Source organism: Solanum pennellii, chromosome 3 (genome assembly GCF_001406875.1).
Source record: "Solanum pennellii chromosome 3, SPENNV200".
NCBI classification, from domain to species: Eukaryota; Viridiplantae; Streptophyta; class Magnoliopsida; order Solanales; family Solanaceae; genus Solanum; species Solanum pennellii.
In genome coordinates, this window is record NC_028639.1 from 67,382,764 (window position 1) to 67,404,393 (window position 21,630).

At 30.9% G+C, this 21,630-nt stretch overlaps 2 protein-coding genes and 2 non-coding genes across 5 annotated transcripts; 1 reads left to right on the plus strand and 3 right to left on the minus strand.

The window, feature by feature from the left end:
* Window positions 1-910: 910 nt before the first annotated feature.
* Window positions 911-5,709, minus strand: LOC107014134 (homeobox protein knotted-1-like 6). The gene is made up of 5 exons (XM_027915999.1): window positions 5,462-5,709; window positions 5,070-5,201; window positions 4,671-4,776; window positions 1,260-1,489; window positions 911-1,171 (listed from the first exon to the last, which is right to left on the minus strand). The coding sequence occupies exons 1-5, from the start codon at window positions 5,696-5,698 to the stop codon at window positions 1,013-1,015; spliced, it is 864 nt and encodes a 287-aa protein (XP_027771800.1). The 5' UTR covers window positions 5,699-5,709; the 3' UTR covers window positions 911-1,012.
* Window positions 5,710-10,583: 4,874 nt separating this feature from the next.
* LOC107012711 (protein TORNADO 1) lies at window positions 10,584-16,895 on the plus strand. 2 transcript variants are annotated; one of them, XR_001456079.2, is made up of 6 exons: window positions 10,584-10,897; window positions 10,983-11,075; window positions 11,589-13,101; window positions 13,192-14,432; window positions 14,567-16,065; window positions 16,147-16,895. XR_001456079.2 is itself a non-coding variant. In XM_015212622.2 (5 exons), exons 1-5 carry the CDS (start codon window positions 10,760-10,762, stop codon window positions 15,950-15,952), a joined length of 4,371 nt encoding a protein of 1,456 aa, XP_015068108.1. In that variant the 5' UTR covers window positions 10,584-10,759; the 3' UTR covers window positions 15,953-16,866. The 2 variants fall into 2 exon arrangements, 1 of the variants encoding a protein (XP_015068108.1); XM_015212622.2 differs by having other exon boundaries at window positions 14,567-16,866.
* Window positions 16,896-17,327: 432 nt separating this feature from the next.
* LOC114076619 lies at window positions 17,328-17,419 on the minus strand. Its single transcript, XR_003577675.1, has one exon. It is a non-coding gene; the product is annotated as a small nucleolar RNA SNORD24 (small nucleolar RNA).
* Window positions 17,420-17,523: 104 nt separating this feature from the next.
* Window positions 17,524-17,600, minus strand: LOC114076622. The gene has a single exon (XR_003577678.1). It is a non-coding gene; the product is annotated as a small nucleolar RNA R12 (small nucleolar RNA).
* Window positions 17,601-21,630: the final 4,030 nt, after the last annotated feature.

Consider the following 21,630-nt stretch of genomic DNA (forward strand, 5'->3'; position numbering starts at 1 on the left):
ATAGTGACATTTGACACAGTATTATACATACTTAAAAACATTGAAAAAAAAGGAGAAAATTTCTATGCTCTCTTATCTTGTCCCTTTTTTGTTTGTTTTGTTTAGTGTTTATGTTTCTTATGTGTTGTTATTATATAACTTTCTATTATTTTGTTGTTATTATTGAGAATGTATAGTAATTTATTATTTTGTATACATTAGCCTAGCATATAAAATTTTAGTATCCTTATTTGAATATTATATTTGTACAATTTTTACTTTATGCATTTTTAATCAATTTTTAATTAAAAATATATTCTTTTTATTAGAAAGATATACATACTTTCTATCGTAAAAATGATTAAAAAAAAAGTTAGTAAATACCAATAGATTTGAAGGGGATAATATGTCATTTGGGATAATATGTCATTTGCAAAATAAATTTTACATAAAATATTTTAGGAGCGCATTCACAGTATTAGTTTAAGAATATATATTGTACATAAAATATTTTGTTTTACCTAAAGAGCACAGATTCACATATGAAATACCCCAATTTAACCCTATAAAATATTATCTCATATTCGATAGCGGAATCAAAATTTTTATAAATGGTGTTCAGAAATAACAGCTTGTTATGTTAAGAATATTTAAAATATGTTATTTAACTATTTCGAATATCATTTTATTTGTATATATGTTATTTTTTCGGACGAAGATGTCCAATTGGACACCCTTATCACTATGTGGGTACCGCAGTGCTCGTATCCACAAGTGGAATATGGAGAAGGTAAGATGCACGCTACCCTATAAAGATATTGTTTCCAATTAAGCATCGACACCTCTTTTTACTTATCCAAATTTAAAACCGACAATATAAACAAGCTCACAGATGAAATTACATAAAATTTGTAAATCCTCAATAAAATCTTTGAAACTTGAGAGTTAGAACCATAATTAGAATAATTTTGTTAGAAACTAAACCACATAAATTGGTGGAAAGATATTTAGTTTGGTACTATATACACAAAAATTATTGAGAAAAGTGACCATATATGGTGGTTTCCATAAGAGCAAATTGCATGTTTTGTGAAGGTAATTTCCAGTGTCGTTTCCGTTGATTTATGAACCAGTTGTTAATCTGCTTTGGATCTAAACCTGTTAATTCTGCTAGACTTTTTTTCTCTCCATCCTGCATTCACCAAACAAACAAAAAAAAACACTCAATCAATTCTAAAATTTAGAAATTCATCTGAATTACTAAAATCACTTTTATCTACCGTAGGATACGGCCAATTATAGTGAGTAGTCCACCAGTTGAGCAAAATTTGTGTTGCTTCTTTTGGTAGCTTTCCCTTGTTATAATTCTTGTTGCAAAAATCATGCTTTAAACTTGTTATATATCCACTGTACTTTTCCATTAATTTATCCTTTAAAAAATTTATTTCACTCCCTGATTCATCAATACTACTAATACTACTCTTCTGCTGCTGCCCGTTATTAACCTCACCACCCATTCTATCACCCTCCTCCGCCTCCGCCTCCGCCTTCGCCTCCGCTCCTTCTTCTTTCAAAGTATTCAACAGAAAAAAAATTAAATTAAAATTAGCTACGAATTATACTTCATCATGGTTTTGTTTGTAGCAATAACAGTTTGAGAGTTAAATTGTATGAACTTTAATCGATATCATAAAATATATGTTTCATCATATTAATTACATACGGAAGGAATGCAACTTATACTATTTTTCATATAAATTCAAAATATTGTATTACTCTAATTCGATTCAACGTTTAAAATAATCAATTTACTTTCGTAAAATGAAATGTCATAAAAGTAAAAGTAAACCGATAAAATATGAAGTAAAGGACAAGACCAGGTTACGTGATAAAGGCGTAGGTTCGTTATGTCGTTTCAGAGTCAGAGAATCAAATAGGTATGGTACACTCTCTATATATATCTTTTGGTCTTTCTTTTATTGCATGAACAGCTTATATCGGCTTTGTTTGAATTCAAATTTTATGATATAAAATGATAATATTCATTACATTATATTTTTGTTCTTGTTATAAATAGTAGACTTAAGTTACAACAAAAATGATTATTAGCAGCTATTTCGTCGCTAAACATGTATTTTTAGTGACAATTGTCATTCTTTGTATATGTTCCTAAATCTTTTAGGGACATTGGTTCTAATGACACTTAACTAATGCCGGTAAAGATTTTAGCACTCTTTATTAATGTCAATATTTAATACCGCTAAAAATTATTTTTGTTATAGTGTTAAAGTCATTTCACATTGACCATAACTCAAAAATCGAAAGATAAAACAAAAAACTAAATCAATAAAATAAATACATATATAGTACTCCTATAGACAAATGCAAGAAAAATATAGAAATATAATAGTATATATTTTGGTATAGTAATTTGGAGTTTTGAGAGTCAAATTGTAAATTTAAATGCTGAATCCAAATATGAAATGATCGATAGGTTTTTTAAATAATAAAATTTATATATTTGAAGACCTACTAAAAAGAGTCATAAATTACAATAATCAATATTTTTTAAAATATTTAAAAAGATCGTGATAAAAATAAATTCATCTGACTCATTGAAATGTGTTAAGTTTCACATGAATTGAGACCACTTAGCATGCAAGCCCCAAATAACCCTAAAGTAATTCTTTTTTTTTTTTAATTCTATCTTCTGAAACTAGATCACATCAGAATAATATAAGTTTCACATATAATCTGTTAATATAATAAGCTTTTAATGTCATAAATCTGTCACTACAAATTATCTCCAACATTAATGCATGGAATAACAGCTTTTCTAGACTGGATTATAAGTATTTAAAATAACCAAAAGACCACACTCTTAATTTCTTTTGATTAATTAAGCAACAAAAGCAAATTTAAACTAAAATATCTAAACATTGAGGAACGTAACTTCTTTGTGTACTAACTGAATATATAATGTATACGGCCATGACTTTTATACTATTTAATTACTCCATAAATCAGTTTAAAGTTGAGATTTAGAGACAATGATGAATCGAAGATTCAAACTATTGGATGTTTGACAAGATCATGGAGATATGTATTGGAAACTTAACTTTTTATTGTACTTCATTCTGCCACCGTATCACATGCTTACTATATTTAATTAATAACCTAATATTCCTTCTAAACTAATTAATTACTCTATAAGATTTCTCTCCATTTTTGTGGTAAAGGGGCTTCAAAAATTACCTTCGATTGTTGGTTTAATTTCAAATGTGATATTCTTTGTATTTATTTGAATCCATCCCCTAACTAATTATAATTCCTAATTTTGATATTGAGTATCATATTGAAGAGTGGGATAAAATCATATGAGAGATAATAATATTTGTGTCTAATTTTATAAGTAAAGTTTGCAGAAAGTGGAGCGTATGATACCTCATTAGAAAGATAATGTCTACTTATGCACACTTAATAGTTAGAGGGAATACATATCAGCTAAGATCAAGTTAAAAGAAACATTTATGCATTACGACGACTATATTTTACAAGTACCTATGTCATGTCAGCTAGCCTTGTGAGATAGTAATTGTGTTTTTTTTTACCCAATCTATGCAATATAGTTCAAGGAATTAACGATCAAGTATTCATAAAACTAAAAAGAACCTAACAAAGCTACCTTATTATATACATGCAACTCATCATAGATCATGTGGATTAATATTGTAGACATTAGTATTTTATCTCATTCAAGGTCATTAACTTATTATAATTTCTTGTACCATATTCAAAATGTTTGTTATTTCTATAGTAAATCTAGGATTCACCTTCTGCATTTCACTTCTTCACCATTACTACTACTACTATTAGAAACAAAAATAAAGCCAGAGAGAAAAAAAGTACAACAATAAAGCCAGAGAACAAAAAAGTACAGTTATATAGAAGCATTTTGAGCAATAAAGCAAATTAAAGTCAAATACTTGGATTACTTCCATCTATTTATTATTTTATGTGTCTTAGTTAATTTGATTTGACCTAAAGTGTAAGAAGATCAAAAGAACTTTTGAATCTTGTACTACTTAACTTAAACTAAAGGTGCATAATAATACCAAACACACTCTTCGAATCTTAGTCTTCTATTCGAGTCTTGGACCATTCTCATATCTTAAGCAAGCTTTTGAGATTGAGTCAGTTTCAAAGTCCATTTCCTTAACATGACATCTAAATTAGACGCATATTTCTTGGTTTTCCCCGGTGTTGGGCTCCATGGTGTATATTGTCCATGATCTAATTGTGGGTGTTAGATATATTCAAAAATTATACGAAAATATCATTAGTTGAAATTCTTCCCATGTTAATATAATGAAATATATATTATTTGTCATTATCCTTTATTTTTTGTACTTCTATTGCTTTTGTTTTTTTGACTGTTTTGCACTATTATTTGAGTCGAGGGTGTTTCAGAAATAACCTCTTAGAGGTAAAGTCTGGATACACTGAGAGTACCCCACTTTGTCTGATTATACTCGATGTGAAATAATACATTTTAGAATAATGTTGATCAAAGTTCACATAGTTTAAATCACAAAAAAAAATAAAAAATATCACATAAATTGAAACGGTCGGATTACTAGTCATGTAGTAATGTATGGAGAGAAAGATACCTGAGAAATTTGTTGTAGTGGAGAGATTGGTAAGTTGAGTTTGAATATCGTTAAGAAAAGTAGTTGCTTCATTGAAAGACCTTCCCAGATCCAACTTCAACTTAGCCAAAACATCACAATAAGTTACCTGCGTAGTACATCAACATTAATCACTCGAAAAGATATAAACAAACACATCTTCAAATTACTTTGCTTTTGTGGTAGATCTCTGTATTTTCAATACATACTTGATTTGTTATTATGTTTTACTTGAACCATAGGTCTATCGAAACAACATTTAATTTTCTCAAAGTAGAGGTAAAACAGTACACTATCCTCTCCAGACTCCAGTTATGAAATTACACATATATATATCCCCAAAACCCCTAAACCATACAAAAAAAATGATAATTAAAGGGATGAATTTAAATTATTTTTTACCATGAAATCATCTAGCTCAGAATTTTCACTGATTGGTTGATTTAAGGCAGTGCTGCTGATTGATCTCCTATAAAGATCATTTTCTTGGACAATATTGTCCAACATATCCACAGTCTCAGGTGGTGCTCCCACCTACAAAGAATATATAATTAAGTAAATAAAATCGTACTATAAACTTAATAATTATCGGTAAAAATTGTCAAATAAGATTAATTAGTACTCCATTTCTTATTAACCCTAGAAAGTTGCGCACTTCAAAACCCTAAATCAAAGATAAATTTGTTGAAGATTTTCCATTCGACAGTGCTTTGACTCACTCTCTAACATGACTAACTCGAACCCTCAATCTATCGATTTTTCTAAATGAAAAAAAATAAATTAAATGAAGTTACCTTGCGACAATGGAGATAAGTCAGAAGAAGTTTAGTATACAAAGGATGAGAAGAGATCTTTGCTTGAATATTTTCTTCTTCTACTATTGATGAATTAGTAGCTGAAATTACTTCCAACGACCTAGTGTTTCCGGCCGATCCAAATAATTCCTCATCGGAAAACGCCTCCGCCGGACATTCAAAATATTCCGGCGCCTCCAAATCATGATTATCGGAGTAACCACCAAATTCGTACATAATTTCCTCCATTATTCTTAATAATTTAATTCTTACTATATTTTCTTCAAATTCAAGTTATAACACAAACGTTTGTAAATTGATAATAAAAGAGGCGAAGAGAAGGGAGAATCTTTTTTGTGTGTATAAACAAATGTTTTATAATAAGCCGCAGCACCTGGTGATCAGAAAAAGGAGCTAGTACTTCTGTCATCTTTATATTATTTTTCTAATACCAATTGAATTATATGGAAAACTTAATCTGTCATTCAAATTTTATTGATAAATAATATCTTCGTCTCATGACATTATTTGGTTAGACTTAAAATTAAGAGAACATTATTTTTTTTAAAAAAAAAATAAACGATGGTGCAAAACAAATCTTAATTTGTTTCTAATTGAAAAAAAAACATTTTTTTTGGAAAAAATAAAAAGAAAAATGAATTAATCTTTATAGATAAAGTCAATCATTAATTCCCGTACATAAATCAATTGATAAAAGAATAGAAGAAGCTTTAACTATCATATAATGAAGAAGAAGTAGGTTACAAAAATACTTTGGCGCAAGTTTTCTAATATCCTCATGAAAATAAGTTTACCATTTAATATATATCTCATTATTTAATAATAATATGTATTCGTGTTGACCTCAATAAACCAAAAAAAAACATCATGTGCTTTCTAAATGAAGTTAGTATCTGTAATTAAAGAAGATAATATAGTTTATGTAGTTAACTTCATTATTTAATAGATAGTTAACATAATTACCTAATAGACATTTGAGAATATGCGTAAAAGTTTTTTTTAGAATTTAATCAAATGTATACAAACACTCAATCATATGTTTAGTTGCTCAATTAATTGTAGAAAAAATTACACAAATTGAACCTAATAGAAAAAGTATTTATCCAAATTGGACCCCACTCAATATATTTACATTTATTGAATCCACGACCTAAATACATCTTTACGCTAATGCCCATTGTTCTATTAATTGAACCACTATTTTTTCATTCTTGATTCCCAACATGAGAGTGTATATATACTCTAATGGTATCGAGCAGTAATTGAGCAGTCTTTTCACTTAAACACTGCCTAATGCTATTAAAGTGTGTGTATACATATATTCTAATGTTATAAATGAGCAACTGAGTAGTGTTTTCAAGGAGTAGATATTTCTTCCTTTTTGATATCATCAAAATATTTCTAATTTTTAATTATATCAAGCAATATACACACATTATTAATTAAAAATAAGGACGTATGAAAGAATGAATAGCCACTTGTAAATAGGGTACAAATATTCTTTTCCCTTAATTGTAACAAGTGAGAGTTTCAGGGTTCGTTTGGTACAAACATTGATAGTGTAGGGATTAGTAATGCATGAATTAGTAATGTAGGAAGTAATAGTGCAGGGATTATTTTTTGTCAAGTGTTTGGTTCACTACTTTCACTTAATTTTGTGTTTAATTTATAATTCTACAAAAAAATTCTTTCCTATTGTACCTTTGTGTTATTATGAGTGTTTATTTCATGTGATTATGTCAAGGTAGATAACCATCGGACCGGATAATTTTTTTAAAGAATTATTTATTTTATTTAATTAGTTAAATCAAATACATATATATATATTATTCTCTTAATTAAATAATTATGAAAATATATAATTTTTTGAAATTTTTAATTTTTTAATTTATTCACTTCATAATTAATAGATTAAAATGATGAATTTACTATGTCAATTAGTATTTTTTAGTAGATGTATCAATTTAAAATTAAACAAGTAATTAGGATTAGAGTATTAAATAAGAACCATCCCTAAAAATATTAATAGCTCCTTTTGTATAATTATTTATTTTTTGTGAGAATGATTTGTACTTTTGTATACAGACGATTGATAAGAATATTTATCACAAGTTGAAGCAAGCTGCTGCAGTCTAAAAGAGTGTGTGATATTTATGTAAGATGATTTTTATTCAAATGAGGAAAGTTATCACCTTTCCTTTATTTATTTAATTTTGATAGCGAGGTTAGAACTTAGAACCCACAATATTAGTGTGAAAATATTTTTATCGCTCGTTCTTTATTATTCAGTTGTCAATTAATTTTTTACAAAGTTTATAAATTAATATATATATATATTTATTTAATTTTTTAATATAAATATAGAGTTTACAAGAAAAGCTAGTAAATTCGTTTAAATCTACGAACCTTCACCTAACTCCGTCGAATAATCGACGGAAAGTAAGCAAGCAATAAGATAAAGAGAATAAGAGTTATAGATATATCTCCGGTCGAACTACTAATTTAATGAATTACTACTTGGTTAAAAAAAAAGCATGTTGATTGCCACAATTTGAAAGCTTTTAGAGATAAAAATTAGAAGGGGTACGTGTAAGTGAAGTATGTATATATATAAAATATATATAACAATATAATTAAATATATCATTTGATATTTTATGTTATAATATATGCATGAATAAAATACCAAAATACATAAAATTACTCATCTTTTATGTAAAAACCTACTATTGCCTTTTAATTTGAAATATAAATAATTAATTATTTTACATAATGTTTTGAATATTAGTAAATTTTAATGAATGTATCAAACCCCTAACAAAAATTTTGATCAACATATATAACTGATTTATGCAGTGGTTCCATTTGTCACTAAAAATAAATAATAACAAATTGCAAGCAATATCAAATATTGAACATATATATGACGCATTTGAACATATGACTACGACTATGGCAATACGTCTAGATTCGAGGAAATTCTTCGGGTGACGAGAGAATTTGATTTTTTTCGGTGAAAAATTATATCGTTTATATAAAGTTAAAATAATTTTTATATATATATATATATATATATTGATTTTTTTCATATATTTTCTTCTTTATATTTTAAGTCTCAAATTTCTTGGAGATTACCGTACCATAGAAAGAGACATATCCCTTTAAATAAGAAGCATTTCAATTGAAATCTTGATATTGAAAAAAAAAATCAAGACATGAAAATTATTATATTTTTCAAAAGAAAGTATTGTTCTATGTTCTTTGCGGTCAAATATATCAGAAAAAGGTCTATATCATCCTGTATTAAAAAAAAAATACGCAAAGAATATTTAGGTAAAAACAGTCAATGAAGGAATAAAGTTAAATTCTCAAATGATTTTCAATAAAATCTCAGTTTCATCATATTTTATTGTATTACAATCAAATTATTGGCAACAATTCCTAGCAAGTAGTTTGTTTAATGCTTCCCTCCGATTTTAAGCATTACTTTTGATGTTCCTTAATGAACTTTACCATTCTTAATTTCATAGTGGGAACACTTTCTAAACCCGTTTGGTCGGATAATTTATTTTAGTATTTAAACTATACGAGTATTTAAATATTCCTTAATATTTTTAAAGTGATTCTTTTACATCCCGAGACTATAACACCACTCTAACTGTTCATGACCATGTAGGCACCATGTTATTAATTTTTATTTCTTTTTTACTTATTCACTGTTTTTTCTTAAACATTTTTAATTAATTATATCAATTGATTAATTTTATAAATACATACCCACCTCTCTCTTTCTTCTTCCTTGTTGTTCACCATATTCCAACCTTCAATATTTTCTTTTCTTTTTCGTCACTATCCAACAATTTTTAAGTCACTTTACAGAAGAAAATTCACTATAATATTCAAATTATCTTTTTTGAACCCTCCTAACGAATTTATCCACTTGAAGAATGGATTTTTGTGAAAGCTAATATTTTCTTGACAACTCAAATAAGAAATGAAGATTGCGTAAGAAATTTGATCCAAAAGAAAATATAAATTTTATGAGAAGTGTTTGAATGGGTCTATAAATCAAAATTAGTCACTCAAAATTTAAGAAAGTTTACATTTAGCAAATTGACACCAAATAATATAGAGTGAAATCAACGTCAATAAAATGACATTGGTATTGAATTTTACGAATTAGTAAAAGATTAGTAAAATGAAAATAGTGATAGACGTGGGAATGAAGACGGAGGGGGAAATGTTTCAATGGAGAAAGATGTATATGAAGGAATGAAAAGAATAAAACATTAAAAAGGGGATCCACTAATTTCATTTATCTCTTATTAAGAAAAATTACATATTTTAAAGATTCAATATATATAAAGAACTATTTAAATAATTTGTTATATATAGAGCAATAAACAAAGATCATGTGTAGGGCTTTAAAATTTTAAATTTTTTTCTCTGTTTTCACGCACTTTCAAGAAAGTGCACTTACTCTCTCTGTCACATCATCCCTTAGGAATGTTTAAATCACTTCAAAAATATTAAACACTCGTGAAGTTTAAATATTAAAGTAAGTTATCCGATCCAAATTAAATAAATTTTTATATATTTTATCAAATATAAAATCTCATGTCATAATTATTATTATTTTTAATGCCTTTACGTAAAACAATCAAATTTTATCATGAAAACAAATTTCTATTGTATACATTTGGAAGAACAAGCAAGTGTTACACATAGTCAATACATTTTTAACCAAATAATGGGATGAATTACAAATTCCCTCCCCAGTAATACCAATTAGGAGTAGAAAAATTGTTGAAGAAATAAAAATTCTTGGCTTCTTTAATGGGTACAAGTAAATAATATTCTTCAACTGTCTTAATCAAATCGCCGAAAGACAAGTCAAAAAGCCAAACCTATATACAATTTGTCAAAAAACTCTCTTTTCCATTTCCCACCATCTATATATAATTTAACCTCTCTGCTCTAACAATATTATTTATTTAATATTTTTTTAAATGAGAAAAAAAAAGTAAAATTACATTATTTTTTAATATAAATTAAAAATGTGACATATAAAATAAAACGAATCAAAGTCTATTACCATTTTTGTCTACTTTTTAAACACATAAATTGTGAGGAAGGAGTATAACATAAGCATTAAACCATCACTTCTTGTTCAATTTTCTCCTTTTAAGTAAAGCAATATGCATTGTAAATCTTCGATTTGGGTGAGAAATTGTTTTAACCAAAAAAAGGTTTTGGATGAATTGGATTTTGAGTTAGCATGAAACTAATTGGCCATTTGTGTAGTAGAATCCAACTGAGTTCGAAGAAAACGTTGAACAACCGCCCAAATTCTAGCCTTGGGAGTGGTGAAAATTGTAGAGGTCCAGTTTCAATGGAGACGCCGCCATTTTTTCCGGTGAGTATTTTTTGCTTCTCTATTTGCATTTGCAATTGAAGAGAAAAGAGATAATGGGCACTTAAGGGGTATTATTTGTCAACAGGAGTCCAGTAATGCACCGGAGATCGAGGAATGCCAACAATCTCCACTTCCCGGTGATTCATCCTCCGACGGTTGTTCTTCTAGTTCAGCTCAGGTTTGTAAATAACTCATCGGAAAGTATATATTCCCTTAATTTCAATTTGTTTGTCTGATATTTACATAGAAATTGACACAAATTGACTTATTAGAATGTATCAAAGCAAATGAACATGAAAAGTTAAAAAGATGGAGTATATTTGTTTGAAATCGACTAAAAAGGAAAATAAAATGAAATTGGATGGAGTAACATTTATCGCAATTACTATGTGTTTGGACGTGGGAATTGTGTTAACAAAAATATTGAACAAATTTGTAGGAGTTTATTTTGTATGCTATCCTGTGTTTTTTTAAGGAGATGAAATTTAATATTTGCTTTTGTAATATTTGTATTAGATTATATTAAATATGAATTGCATGTTGTTCATGTCAATGGATAAATTCCCTGTTTATAATTTGCTTAGTAAAATTTCAAATATCCTTTTGCTGTTGTAGCAAAGCTGGTGAATTGCATGCTAGTAGTATAATGGTAGCATACTACAAACTAAGGGAATTTCAAATGGTTTCTCAGGTGAAGAAAATGGAAGCAAACCAAAAACTAAGAGATCTTCAATGGGGATATCAAGTAATCAAGTCCTCGAGTCTCGACCTGCATAGTATCTCCTTCTATCTTTCTCAGCCAACAACATGTTGTCATCAAGAAACGGAAAACTCCATTACTATAAACATATCAAAGGGGAGTTTTTCGCATTTCTCTGACCTCCTTGTGCTCTTGAATACATCAGTAAGTACTCAATCTTCCTTGAGAGACTTGGAGTTTCACCAGGTTGAATGGGAGTTGCAGCAACTGAGAAATCTTGGAGTTTTGCTTGGAAGTAGCTCCAGCATTAAGCAATTAGTGTTTAAGAGAAATAGGTTCACTGCAGAATGCTTATCTGAGCTATCAGAAGTTCTAAAGAAGAACGGAGTGATCAAGGAAATTATGCTGTTGGAATCAAATATTGGTCCAGTTGGAGCTTCTCTTCTTGCTTCAGCACTTAAGGTGAATGGAAGCTTAGAAGAGTTGCAGATATGGGAAGACTCCATTGGCTCAAAGGGTGCAGAGGAGCTGTCCAAAATGATAGAAGTTAACTCAACATTGAAGCTACTCACCATTTTCGATTCCAAGTCTATTACTGCCACACCTTTGATTTCAGCAGTTCTTGCGAGGAACAGGTCAATGGAAGTGCATATTTGGAATGGAGAGAACAATGAGAAAATTTCAAAGGTGGTTGAATTTGTACCTGAAAACAGCACCCTTCGGATATATCGCCTTAATGTCTCAGGTGCTTGTAGAGTTGCTTGTGCTTTAGGGATGAATTCAACTGTGAAGACACTCGATCTGACAGGAGTACGGTTAAAGTCCCGTTGGGCAAAGGAATTTCGATGGGTTTTGGAACAGAATAGGACCCTCAAAGAGGTAAATTTGTCAAACACTCGCTTGAAAGACAAAGGAGTTGTTTATGTTGCAGCTGGCCTTTTCAAGAACCACAGCTTGCAGAAGCTGTATCTTATAGGAAACTGGTTTGGAGGTGTTGGTGTAGAACATTTACTTTGCCCTCTGAGCCGGTTTTCTGCGCTGCAATATCAAGCAAATATCTCTCTCAAATCACTTACTTTTGGAGGAAAAAAAAATAAAATTGGTAGGGATGGGCTAGCAGCAATCTTGCAGATGTTGACAAGTAACGAAAGCCTTACCAGTTTCGGAATATATAATGATGAGAGTTTAAAACCGGATGAGATAATCAGAATCTTTAGGAGTTTGGAGAAGAATGCTACATTAAGATGCATATCTTTACAAGGTTGTAAAGGGGTGGATGGTGAAGCAGTCCTCAAAACTATCATGGATATTTTACAGGTAAATCCTTGGATTGAAGACATTGATCTTTCAAGAACTCCATTACACAATGCAGGGAAAACAGAAGCGATATATCAGAGATTGGGTCAGAACGACAAGGCCGAACCAGAGATTGATTTGCTCAAAGACATGCCAATGACAGAGCCAAAGAGCTGTAGGGTCTTCCTCTGTGGGCAAGAAAATGCTGGTGAGCCACTAAAACAATGTTAGTTTATCTATATCACTGAGTAGCTACATTGATTGATTTGGTATGTTCTTTTTTCTTTTTTAACTGCAGGAAAAGCTACACTAAGCAATTCTATACACCAACACTTTTCTTCTCCGAAATTGCCGTATATTGATCAAGTGAGAACTCTTGTAAACCCAATTGAGCTAGCTGTTAGACCTATAGGCATGAAGATAAAAACTTTCAAAGATGAAGATACAAAGATCTCAATTTGGAATCTTGCAGGGCAGCAAGAATTTTATGCCCTCCATGATCTAATGTTTCCAGGACATGGAAGTGCCTCCATTTTCCTGATCATCAGCAGTTTGTTCAGGAAACCAAATAACCGAGAACTGAAAACCCCCGATGAAGTTGAAGAAGATCTGCAGTACTGGTTGAGGTTCATTGTTTCAAATTCAAAAAGAGCTCTTCAGCAGTGCATGCTGCCTAATGTAACTGTGGTGCTTACACACTATGACAAAATCAATCAATCATCACAGAACCTACAGCTTATTGTAGACTCAATCCGAAGGCTACGAGACAAATTTCAAGGCTTTGTTGAATTCTACCCAACTGTATTTACAGTTGATGCAAGATCTTCTGCATCAGTAAGTAAGATTGCCCATCACCTCCAAAAGACAAGCAAGACGGTTCTCCAAAGGGTTCCTAGAGTGTATGAGCTTTGCAACGATCTCATGCAAATTCTGTCAGACTGGAGATTGGAAAACCATAATAAGCCAGCAATAAAGTGGAAGGACTTTGGTGATCTATGCCAAGTCAAGGCTCCATTGCTCAGGGTTCGTTCTAGACTCGACAATAAAGAGAAGGTGGAAGCGAGGAGAAGGGCTGTTGCTACGTGCCTTCATCACATTGGCGAGGTGATCTATTTTGATGAACTTGGTTTCCTAATCCTAGATTGTGAATGGTTTTGTGGTGAAGTACTTGGTCAGCTTTTGAGATTAGATGTCAAAAAGCAGACTTCAGCTGGGGATGGATTCATAAGTAGAAAAGACCTGGAAAAAGTTCTGAGAAGTAGCCTTGATAGCCAGATTCCAGGGATGGGCTCAAGAGTTTTTGAGAACTTGGATGCAAGTGACCTTGTGAGAATGATGCTGAAACTTGAATTATGTTATGAACAAGATCCTTCCGACACCAATTCTCTAATGTTGATACCCAGCTTTCTTGAAGAAGGTAAGGGGAAACAGCCAAAGTGGCAGATAAACTCAAGTGAATGCATTTATGCAGGAAGGCACCTTCAGTGTGATGATACAAGCCACATGTTTCTAACACCGGGATTCTTCCCCCGCTTACAGGCAAGACTTTAATTTAGTTTTATGCTCTATTCTATATTTGCAGAAGCATATGACTGTGCAAATGAAACAACATTCCTTTTGTTTTTATTTTTTCATAATCTCGTATAAGAATATAGTTCACTTTGTTTGTTTAGGTACATTTGCACAACAAAGTAATGGGGTTGAAAAATCAATATGGAGCGACATACAGCCTTGAAAAGTACGTCATTGCACTGAGCATAAATGGAATCTATGTCCGTGTAGAACTTGGGGGTCAATTAGGCTATTATGTTGATGTGCTTGCCTGTTCCACAAAGCACCTGACAGAAACTCTAAGGCTATTCCAGCAGCTTATAATACCAGCAATCCAGAGCCTTTGCCATGGGGTCACACTGACTGAAAGCATTATTCGACCAGAATGTGTAAGAAATCTAATAACACCAAGGTACAGGAGAAACCAGATTCTGCCTCTCCAGCTATTAAAGCAGGCATTGCTCTCTGTGTCTGCAGACAATATGTATGACTATCAGCATACTTGGGATTTGGTAGCAGATTCTGGAAAGACTATCATTGGAGCTGGTTTTGACTATGCTCGGGATCTGTTATCCGATGATGATTTTCGGGAAGTTCTCCAGCACAGGTACCATGATCTACATAACCTTGCTGGGGAGCTCCAAATTCCTTTGGATAACAGCCAGGATGGACAGAATCATGCTTCTATTAACAGTGAAGAAACTGAAGGAAAAATTGAACCAACATTTGCTGGAATAGCTAAGGGTGTTGAAGAAGTCTTGCAGAGACTTACAATTATACATCAAGAACTTAGGGATATAAAGCAAGAAATCCAAGGTCTCAGATACTATGAATACAGGCTTCTAATGGAGCTAAACCGCAAAGTGAACTATCTTGTGAACTACAATGTCCAAGTTGAAGAAAGAAAAGTGCCAAACATGTTCTACTTTGTAAGGACAGAAAACTACTCGAGGAGATTGATCACCACCATGATTTCAGGAATCAATGCTCTCCGGCTGCACATGTTATGCGAGTATCGGGGAGAAATGCATGTGGTTGAAGATCAGATAGGTTGTGAAGTAATGCAGGTTGATAACAGGGCAGTAAAATGCCTGGCTCCGTACATGACGAAGTTCATGAAATTGGTGACATTTGCCCTCAAGATTGGAGCTCATTTAGCAGCAGGGATGGGAGAAATGATACCAGATTTGAGTAGAGAAGTTGCACATCTACTCAAATCCCCCACCGCATATAGTGCAGCAGGGGTTGCTGCTGCTGGTGTTGTTGGGGTTGCAGCAGCAGGGCGTGTGGAGAGAAATAGGGGATCAAGGGACATCCAGCAAGATCTTAAGGCAGCACAGCAATGGGTTGTTGATTTCTTGAGAGATCAAAGGTGCTCTGGTGGAAGAGATATTGCTGAAAAGTTTGGATTATGGAGAGTTAGATACCGAGACAGTGGCCAAATTGCATGGGTCTGTAGGAGGCATATACACATAAGAGCAAGTGAAATAATGGAAGTCCCTCTTTGAAGTGTAGCTTCAACCATAGAGGTCAAATAAGAGAAACACAGAGGCAAAGGCTGAGAGATGAAGCTGGAGAGTTAATGTAGATTGGCCGCTATTAGTAGTTTAACATGTCACAGGTAGGATCATTTATTTGAGTGTTAATTATGTATATGCCATGTTGCTATCTTGATGAAAATTCAAATGTCATGGTGTTTCAGCATGAGAATCTTTCCACCCATTCTAGCTGCCTCTACATACAAATTGGTCCTGTAGTATATTTCCCTCTTTGATGTTGATTCCAGTGTCATTCTTAAACTGGCCACCCGAACGGTAATAGCTTGGTACTTTTCATGTAAAATGGCTCCCTGATCCCTGTTGGGAGAAATGATAATCCTTGGCATGTTCTTAGGATGGTATGCACCTACATACTTTTTGTTGAGTGATTGAGGTCCCTCTTTGAAGTTTAGCTTCAGCCATAGGTATCAAATAAGTGAAAAACAGAGGCAAAGGTTGAGAGATGAAGCTGGAGTGCTGCTATGGTAGTTCAACATGTTGTCACAGGTAGGATCATTTATTTGCATGTTAATTATGGATATGCCATGTTATGCTATTTTGATGAAAATTCAAGAATACATGGTGTTTCAGCTTGAGAATCTATCCACCCCCTCTATATACCCTAAGGAGTTCCAGATAGTTGGTCCTGCAGTATATTTCCCTATTTTATGTTGATGCCAATGTCATTCTTAAATTGGCTTGCCGAACGGCAATAGCTTGGTAGTTTTGAATGTAAAATGGCTCCCTGATCCCTGTTGGGAGAAATGTAGGGGTGCAGCCACGTTAGGCAAAAAGGTGTCCAGTGACTTTGGAAAATTTTACTGTATATTAATATTATGTATAAGGTTTATTATGTGTAATAAAATGACACCATTTGACAGTAATTGTTTGTAAGAAAATTTTACTCATTTTATTAATTACTAGGGTTAGATCATGAGATTGCCAGATTGGATTTTAACACTGAAATCCTAGTTCCATCGCTGACCTCTTGTTCTTCTCGAAAATGGCCTTCACAAAAAGTTTCCGTCTACTGTAACATGATTATTAATATCATCTTCGCGATTTTACCGCTTTCTATTCAAATTTTTCTGGTTATTTACAATTATACTTTATTTATTTTTTATTTTATTTATATAAAATGGTGAACCTAATTTATTTTTTTCGGATAAAGCATTTCTAATTTTCACAATATTGTTTCATATAATAAACTTCCTCCTTTAAGATGTAAATTCTCTTTAAATCTGTTAAAACACACAAATTTATACATAACATAACTAGTAAATATCGAAAATAATAAGCAAATAGAAAACCTTTAATTATTTTAGATAATAAAATTGAAGAACAAGGCCTCAGAGATCTTGGTGGATAAGGAATCATCAGATGGAAATTAAATAAATTCCAATCAAGAGTAGCAAATATCTAATTACATCACTGGCCATTTATTTTCAAAATCTCAATTCCAAGTCGGCAAACAAAAAGAAGAAAAAACACATAAAAATTAAACAAGGAAAAAAAAATGAAAAGAGGGTTTGGATTATGATGTGAAGTCAGAAGTAGCTGGTTGTAGTAATCACAGATCAATCAGTGGGAATCCGAATGATTTCTTCATCATCCTTACACACCATAACTCAATAAAACGAATTATTTCAAGAAAAAATGTATCTAACCCTAAAAATAATGGAGATTCGAAGCAATATATATATATGCATTGTTTGCATATTGCCCAATGATAGATCCATGATCTTACGATCAAGGAATTTCAATACTATGCATATCATGATTTAAGAAAAAATAAACACAAAACACAAACATCAATAAACATCGATAATGAGAAAGAAAATTGAAAAAATTAAGTTTAGTTGTTGCAGCAGAGAAGGGAAGAGAAATAGCAGAGTCAGGTATGAAGTTGGGATTTTTCAGCTGTATTAATAGGAAGCAAAAAATTCTAGGGTTTTATGATGATTTAATGGGCTCGATTGTCATGGCCCATTAAAGGATATTGGGCCGAGGAACCCTACTCTAGTAACAGGTGTATATATGGCCGCCACCAATGGGCTACAAATCTCTCCTCAGGTTTGTGTTTATTCTAGTTTTTTCTTATACAACTTTTACATACAAAAGATACAAATTGATAAAGAGACAAATGTTGTGCAAGTAGTCCTAATAGGTATAGTTTGCTATAATTACCACTCGCTACTAACGCTAACCATTACTTACATAGTCTGACATCGAGTTTGTATAATTAGTCATGTTTATATAATTCGCAACTAACAATTCTTCGTTTGATTTATATTTTGTATACGATGATTTGTATTTGTACATTATGATGATTTTCTTTGATTTTTAAGTTTTATCACCATATTCATTCAATCTTTTTTGTATATAACTTTTTAAAGTTTGTATAATTTATATGATGTAATTTGTATAGTATAATTTGTTTAACTATTTAAAGTTCATATGTTTATGTTTGTGTCAATTCATTATTTCGAGTTTCATCTTATTCGTATAATTTCAGACTTTATATTACTGAAATATACAAAATCACACTAATTATACAAACATACCCCAAATGATACAAACGAAGCTAATTATACAAATTATTGTCCTCTCTCAATCTCGTTCGCCTCTCTTATCCCTCTCTCAATCTGGCTCGCCAAATATACAAGTACATATGTATATCAGTTACATATATACAATTATCTAACCAGTATAATTCACCTCTCTCCCATTCTCTTCCCTCTCCCAAACTCACTTGTCACTCTCCTTTCTATAACGTGTAACTATGAATCATAATTATCAATATTGGTGAAGTATTAATAAGCTATTTTTCAGTGAATATATGTGAAAGTTTTTCCGTAATCAATTATTCTTAATGATTGGGCTCACATAGCCTAGTTTGGCCTCAAAAACATTATCCCTTATAAATTAAATTATTCCTGATATACATTATACATGAAATTTAGGATTTTTACGTTTAATTATTAATAAATAAGGTAACCACGGGTAAACTTCACACTATTCCTGATAAGTAAATCTCGTCTCATGATCAAACTTACTAATGGTATTTTGAGCTACGAGTTTAATAGAAATCATGGTGTTTTTGGTCCATTTTTACATATGTATTGAATTACCATATTTCGAATAAATTTAAACTCATAATTTGAAAAGTACAACAAATTTAGCTTTAACCGCCAAGTACTTTAAAGATCGAACCAATCAAATTTTCATATTTTTTAGCTGCTTGGACACAACTCGTAAATGTCCTATGAATACAATTATACAAGGTAGTAGAAGTTTTTAATATATGATAGTAGCTAGTTTTTAGTAAATGTCTACACTCTTTACGTAAATAGTAATTTACGTATTAATTTTAAACAATATTTGGTTGGTAAATTTTTAAATATGGTATAAAAGTTTTATATATATTAATTTAAAATAACATTTAGTTGGTAACTTTTCAAATATCGTATACAAATTAGTCATATATTAACTTTATACGGTATTTGATTGTGTTTTTTTAATAATCCCAAGTAATTAATACTTCTATAATTTATGGGAGAATCTATGAATAATTTATAGGGGATAAAAAGTGGAATAAGTTGTATGAATATACTAGTTATGCATATATCAAAACAGAAAATTACATATTTACTTATATGCATATATATTAATTTATAATAAGTCAACTAATTAATACATTATTCATGTAAAAAAACCACTACGCATTATTTTGTTTTGGGTATTTGGTCTTCCTAATTCCTATGGCTTAATTACTTTTAGTTTCTTTGCTTAAATTTTTATTAACCGTTCTCTTTTGTGGTAAGGCGGTGTCTATAAATTGTAATTAATTTCTTCGCATAGTTTCTCTATACCACGCGCTGTCAATATAAAATTTTAATTATTTTAGTTAATTTTATTTTATAAATTACCCATTACTTATTTACTTACATATGGAATACAAATTACTTAATTACTTTTACTATTTGTTATTCACTTTATTGTTTTTAGCTGTTGATATTTATCTAATTTTAATGTGTTATTTATATAATTGGTTATTTTAATGATTATAATAAATACTAGCTTATTAATTACTTTTTGGAATTAAGAAATAAAAATTGGCTCACTAATGTATGGTAATTTCTACGTGACTAAATCTTACATAACTAAATTCTGCATAATTAATACACGTATAATTAAATTTTACATAACTAAAATTTACATAATTAAATATATATATATATATATATATATATATAACTAATACCTTTATAACTTATACTCACATTACTAATACCTGTCTAACTCTATATCCATCTACCAAACGACTAAGTTTTAAAAAGTTGGTCCTATTGTATATCCCTCCTTGATTTTGATGCCAATCATATTCTTAAATTGGCTTGCAATATAAAATGGTTCCCAGACCCCTGTTGGGACAAATGTTCGTCCTTTCACTAGTTGAGTGATTATTCGAGATGGTATTCATCTGGCAGTGATGGAGTTAGAATTTTTAATAAGGGAGTTCAAAATCTAAAGACTAAAAACACGAACTAATCAAACGGGGTTCAACATCTACTAGATATACATAAATAATAATTTTAATCATGCATAAACAATAATATTTTTAGCTGAAGGGGGTCTCCCGCTGGCTCGGACCCTGGCACCTGGTTGTTTTGAATGGCTCGTGATACGTAACTATTGTGTGTGAACAAAGTTTCACGTTGGTTGAAAAAAAATAGAATACTCCTAATCGTTGTGAGGTCTTTTGCAGCACAGACATTCAAACAACTTGATTTAACAACAAACAATTATTGCATACTATTTGTGTGTGAATACACATAAAACATGGATCCAGTATAGCTGCAGACTGCAGTAAGTATCAGGAGAAGTAGAGGAATAAAATGGAGACTATTTGGTTAATTATTTGAGTTGAAATTATGGACATCGTGCTACTTGAAGTATGAGTGAAATGTCAAAGGAATGAGAAATTGTAGTCCAATTATGGGCTGTTTAACAGGTATATATGACCATCATATTGGCCCACTAATGGGCTACAAATCTCCCCTCAGGTTTGTCTTTATACTATTTTTTTGCTTATACAACTTTTTATTTATATACAAAATGATAAAGAGACAAATGTTGTTCATCATATCGATTGGTAATTTACTCAATTATTCTTACATGATTGGGCTCACACATCCTACCTTTTGTGGTGGAATTCCCCCTTCAAACCTTGGCCTCATAAACATTATCACTTATATATAACTTTACATTATTTCAGCTATATATACGTTTTATACATGAAATTTAGGATTTTTATGTTTAATCAAGGAAAAACTATACAAATTGGACTAATATTGGACCTACAATACAAACTATTTATTGGACTGTCCCTGGGTTTAATTCATTGAAGCACTGTTTCTTCATTTTTGATATCATTAGAGATATATATTATACATATACTTTGATAATATCAAATAGTAAACGTGAATCTAAAAATACGGGATATGAAAATAAGGATATAGTTACTTGTAAATAGTTTCCTTTTTTTTTTTTTTGGATACAAGTGTTCGTTTCCTTTTAATTAATAAAGCATAAAAACAATCACAACCAACACACTATCTAATAGTAAATTTGTCTCATGATAAAAC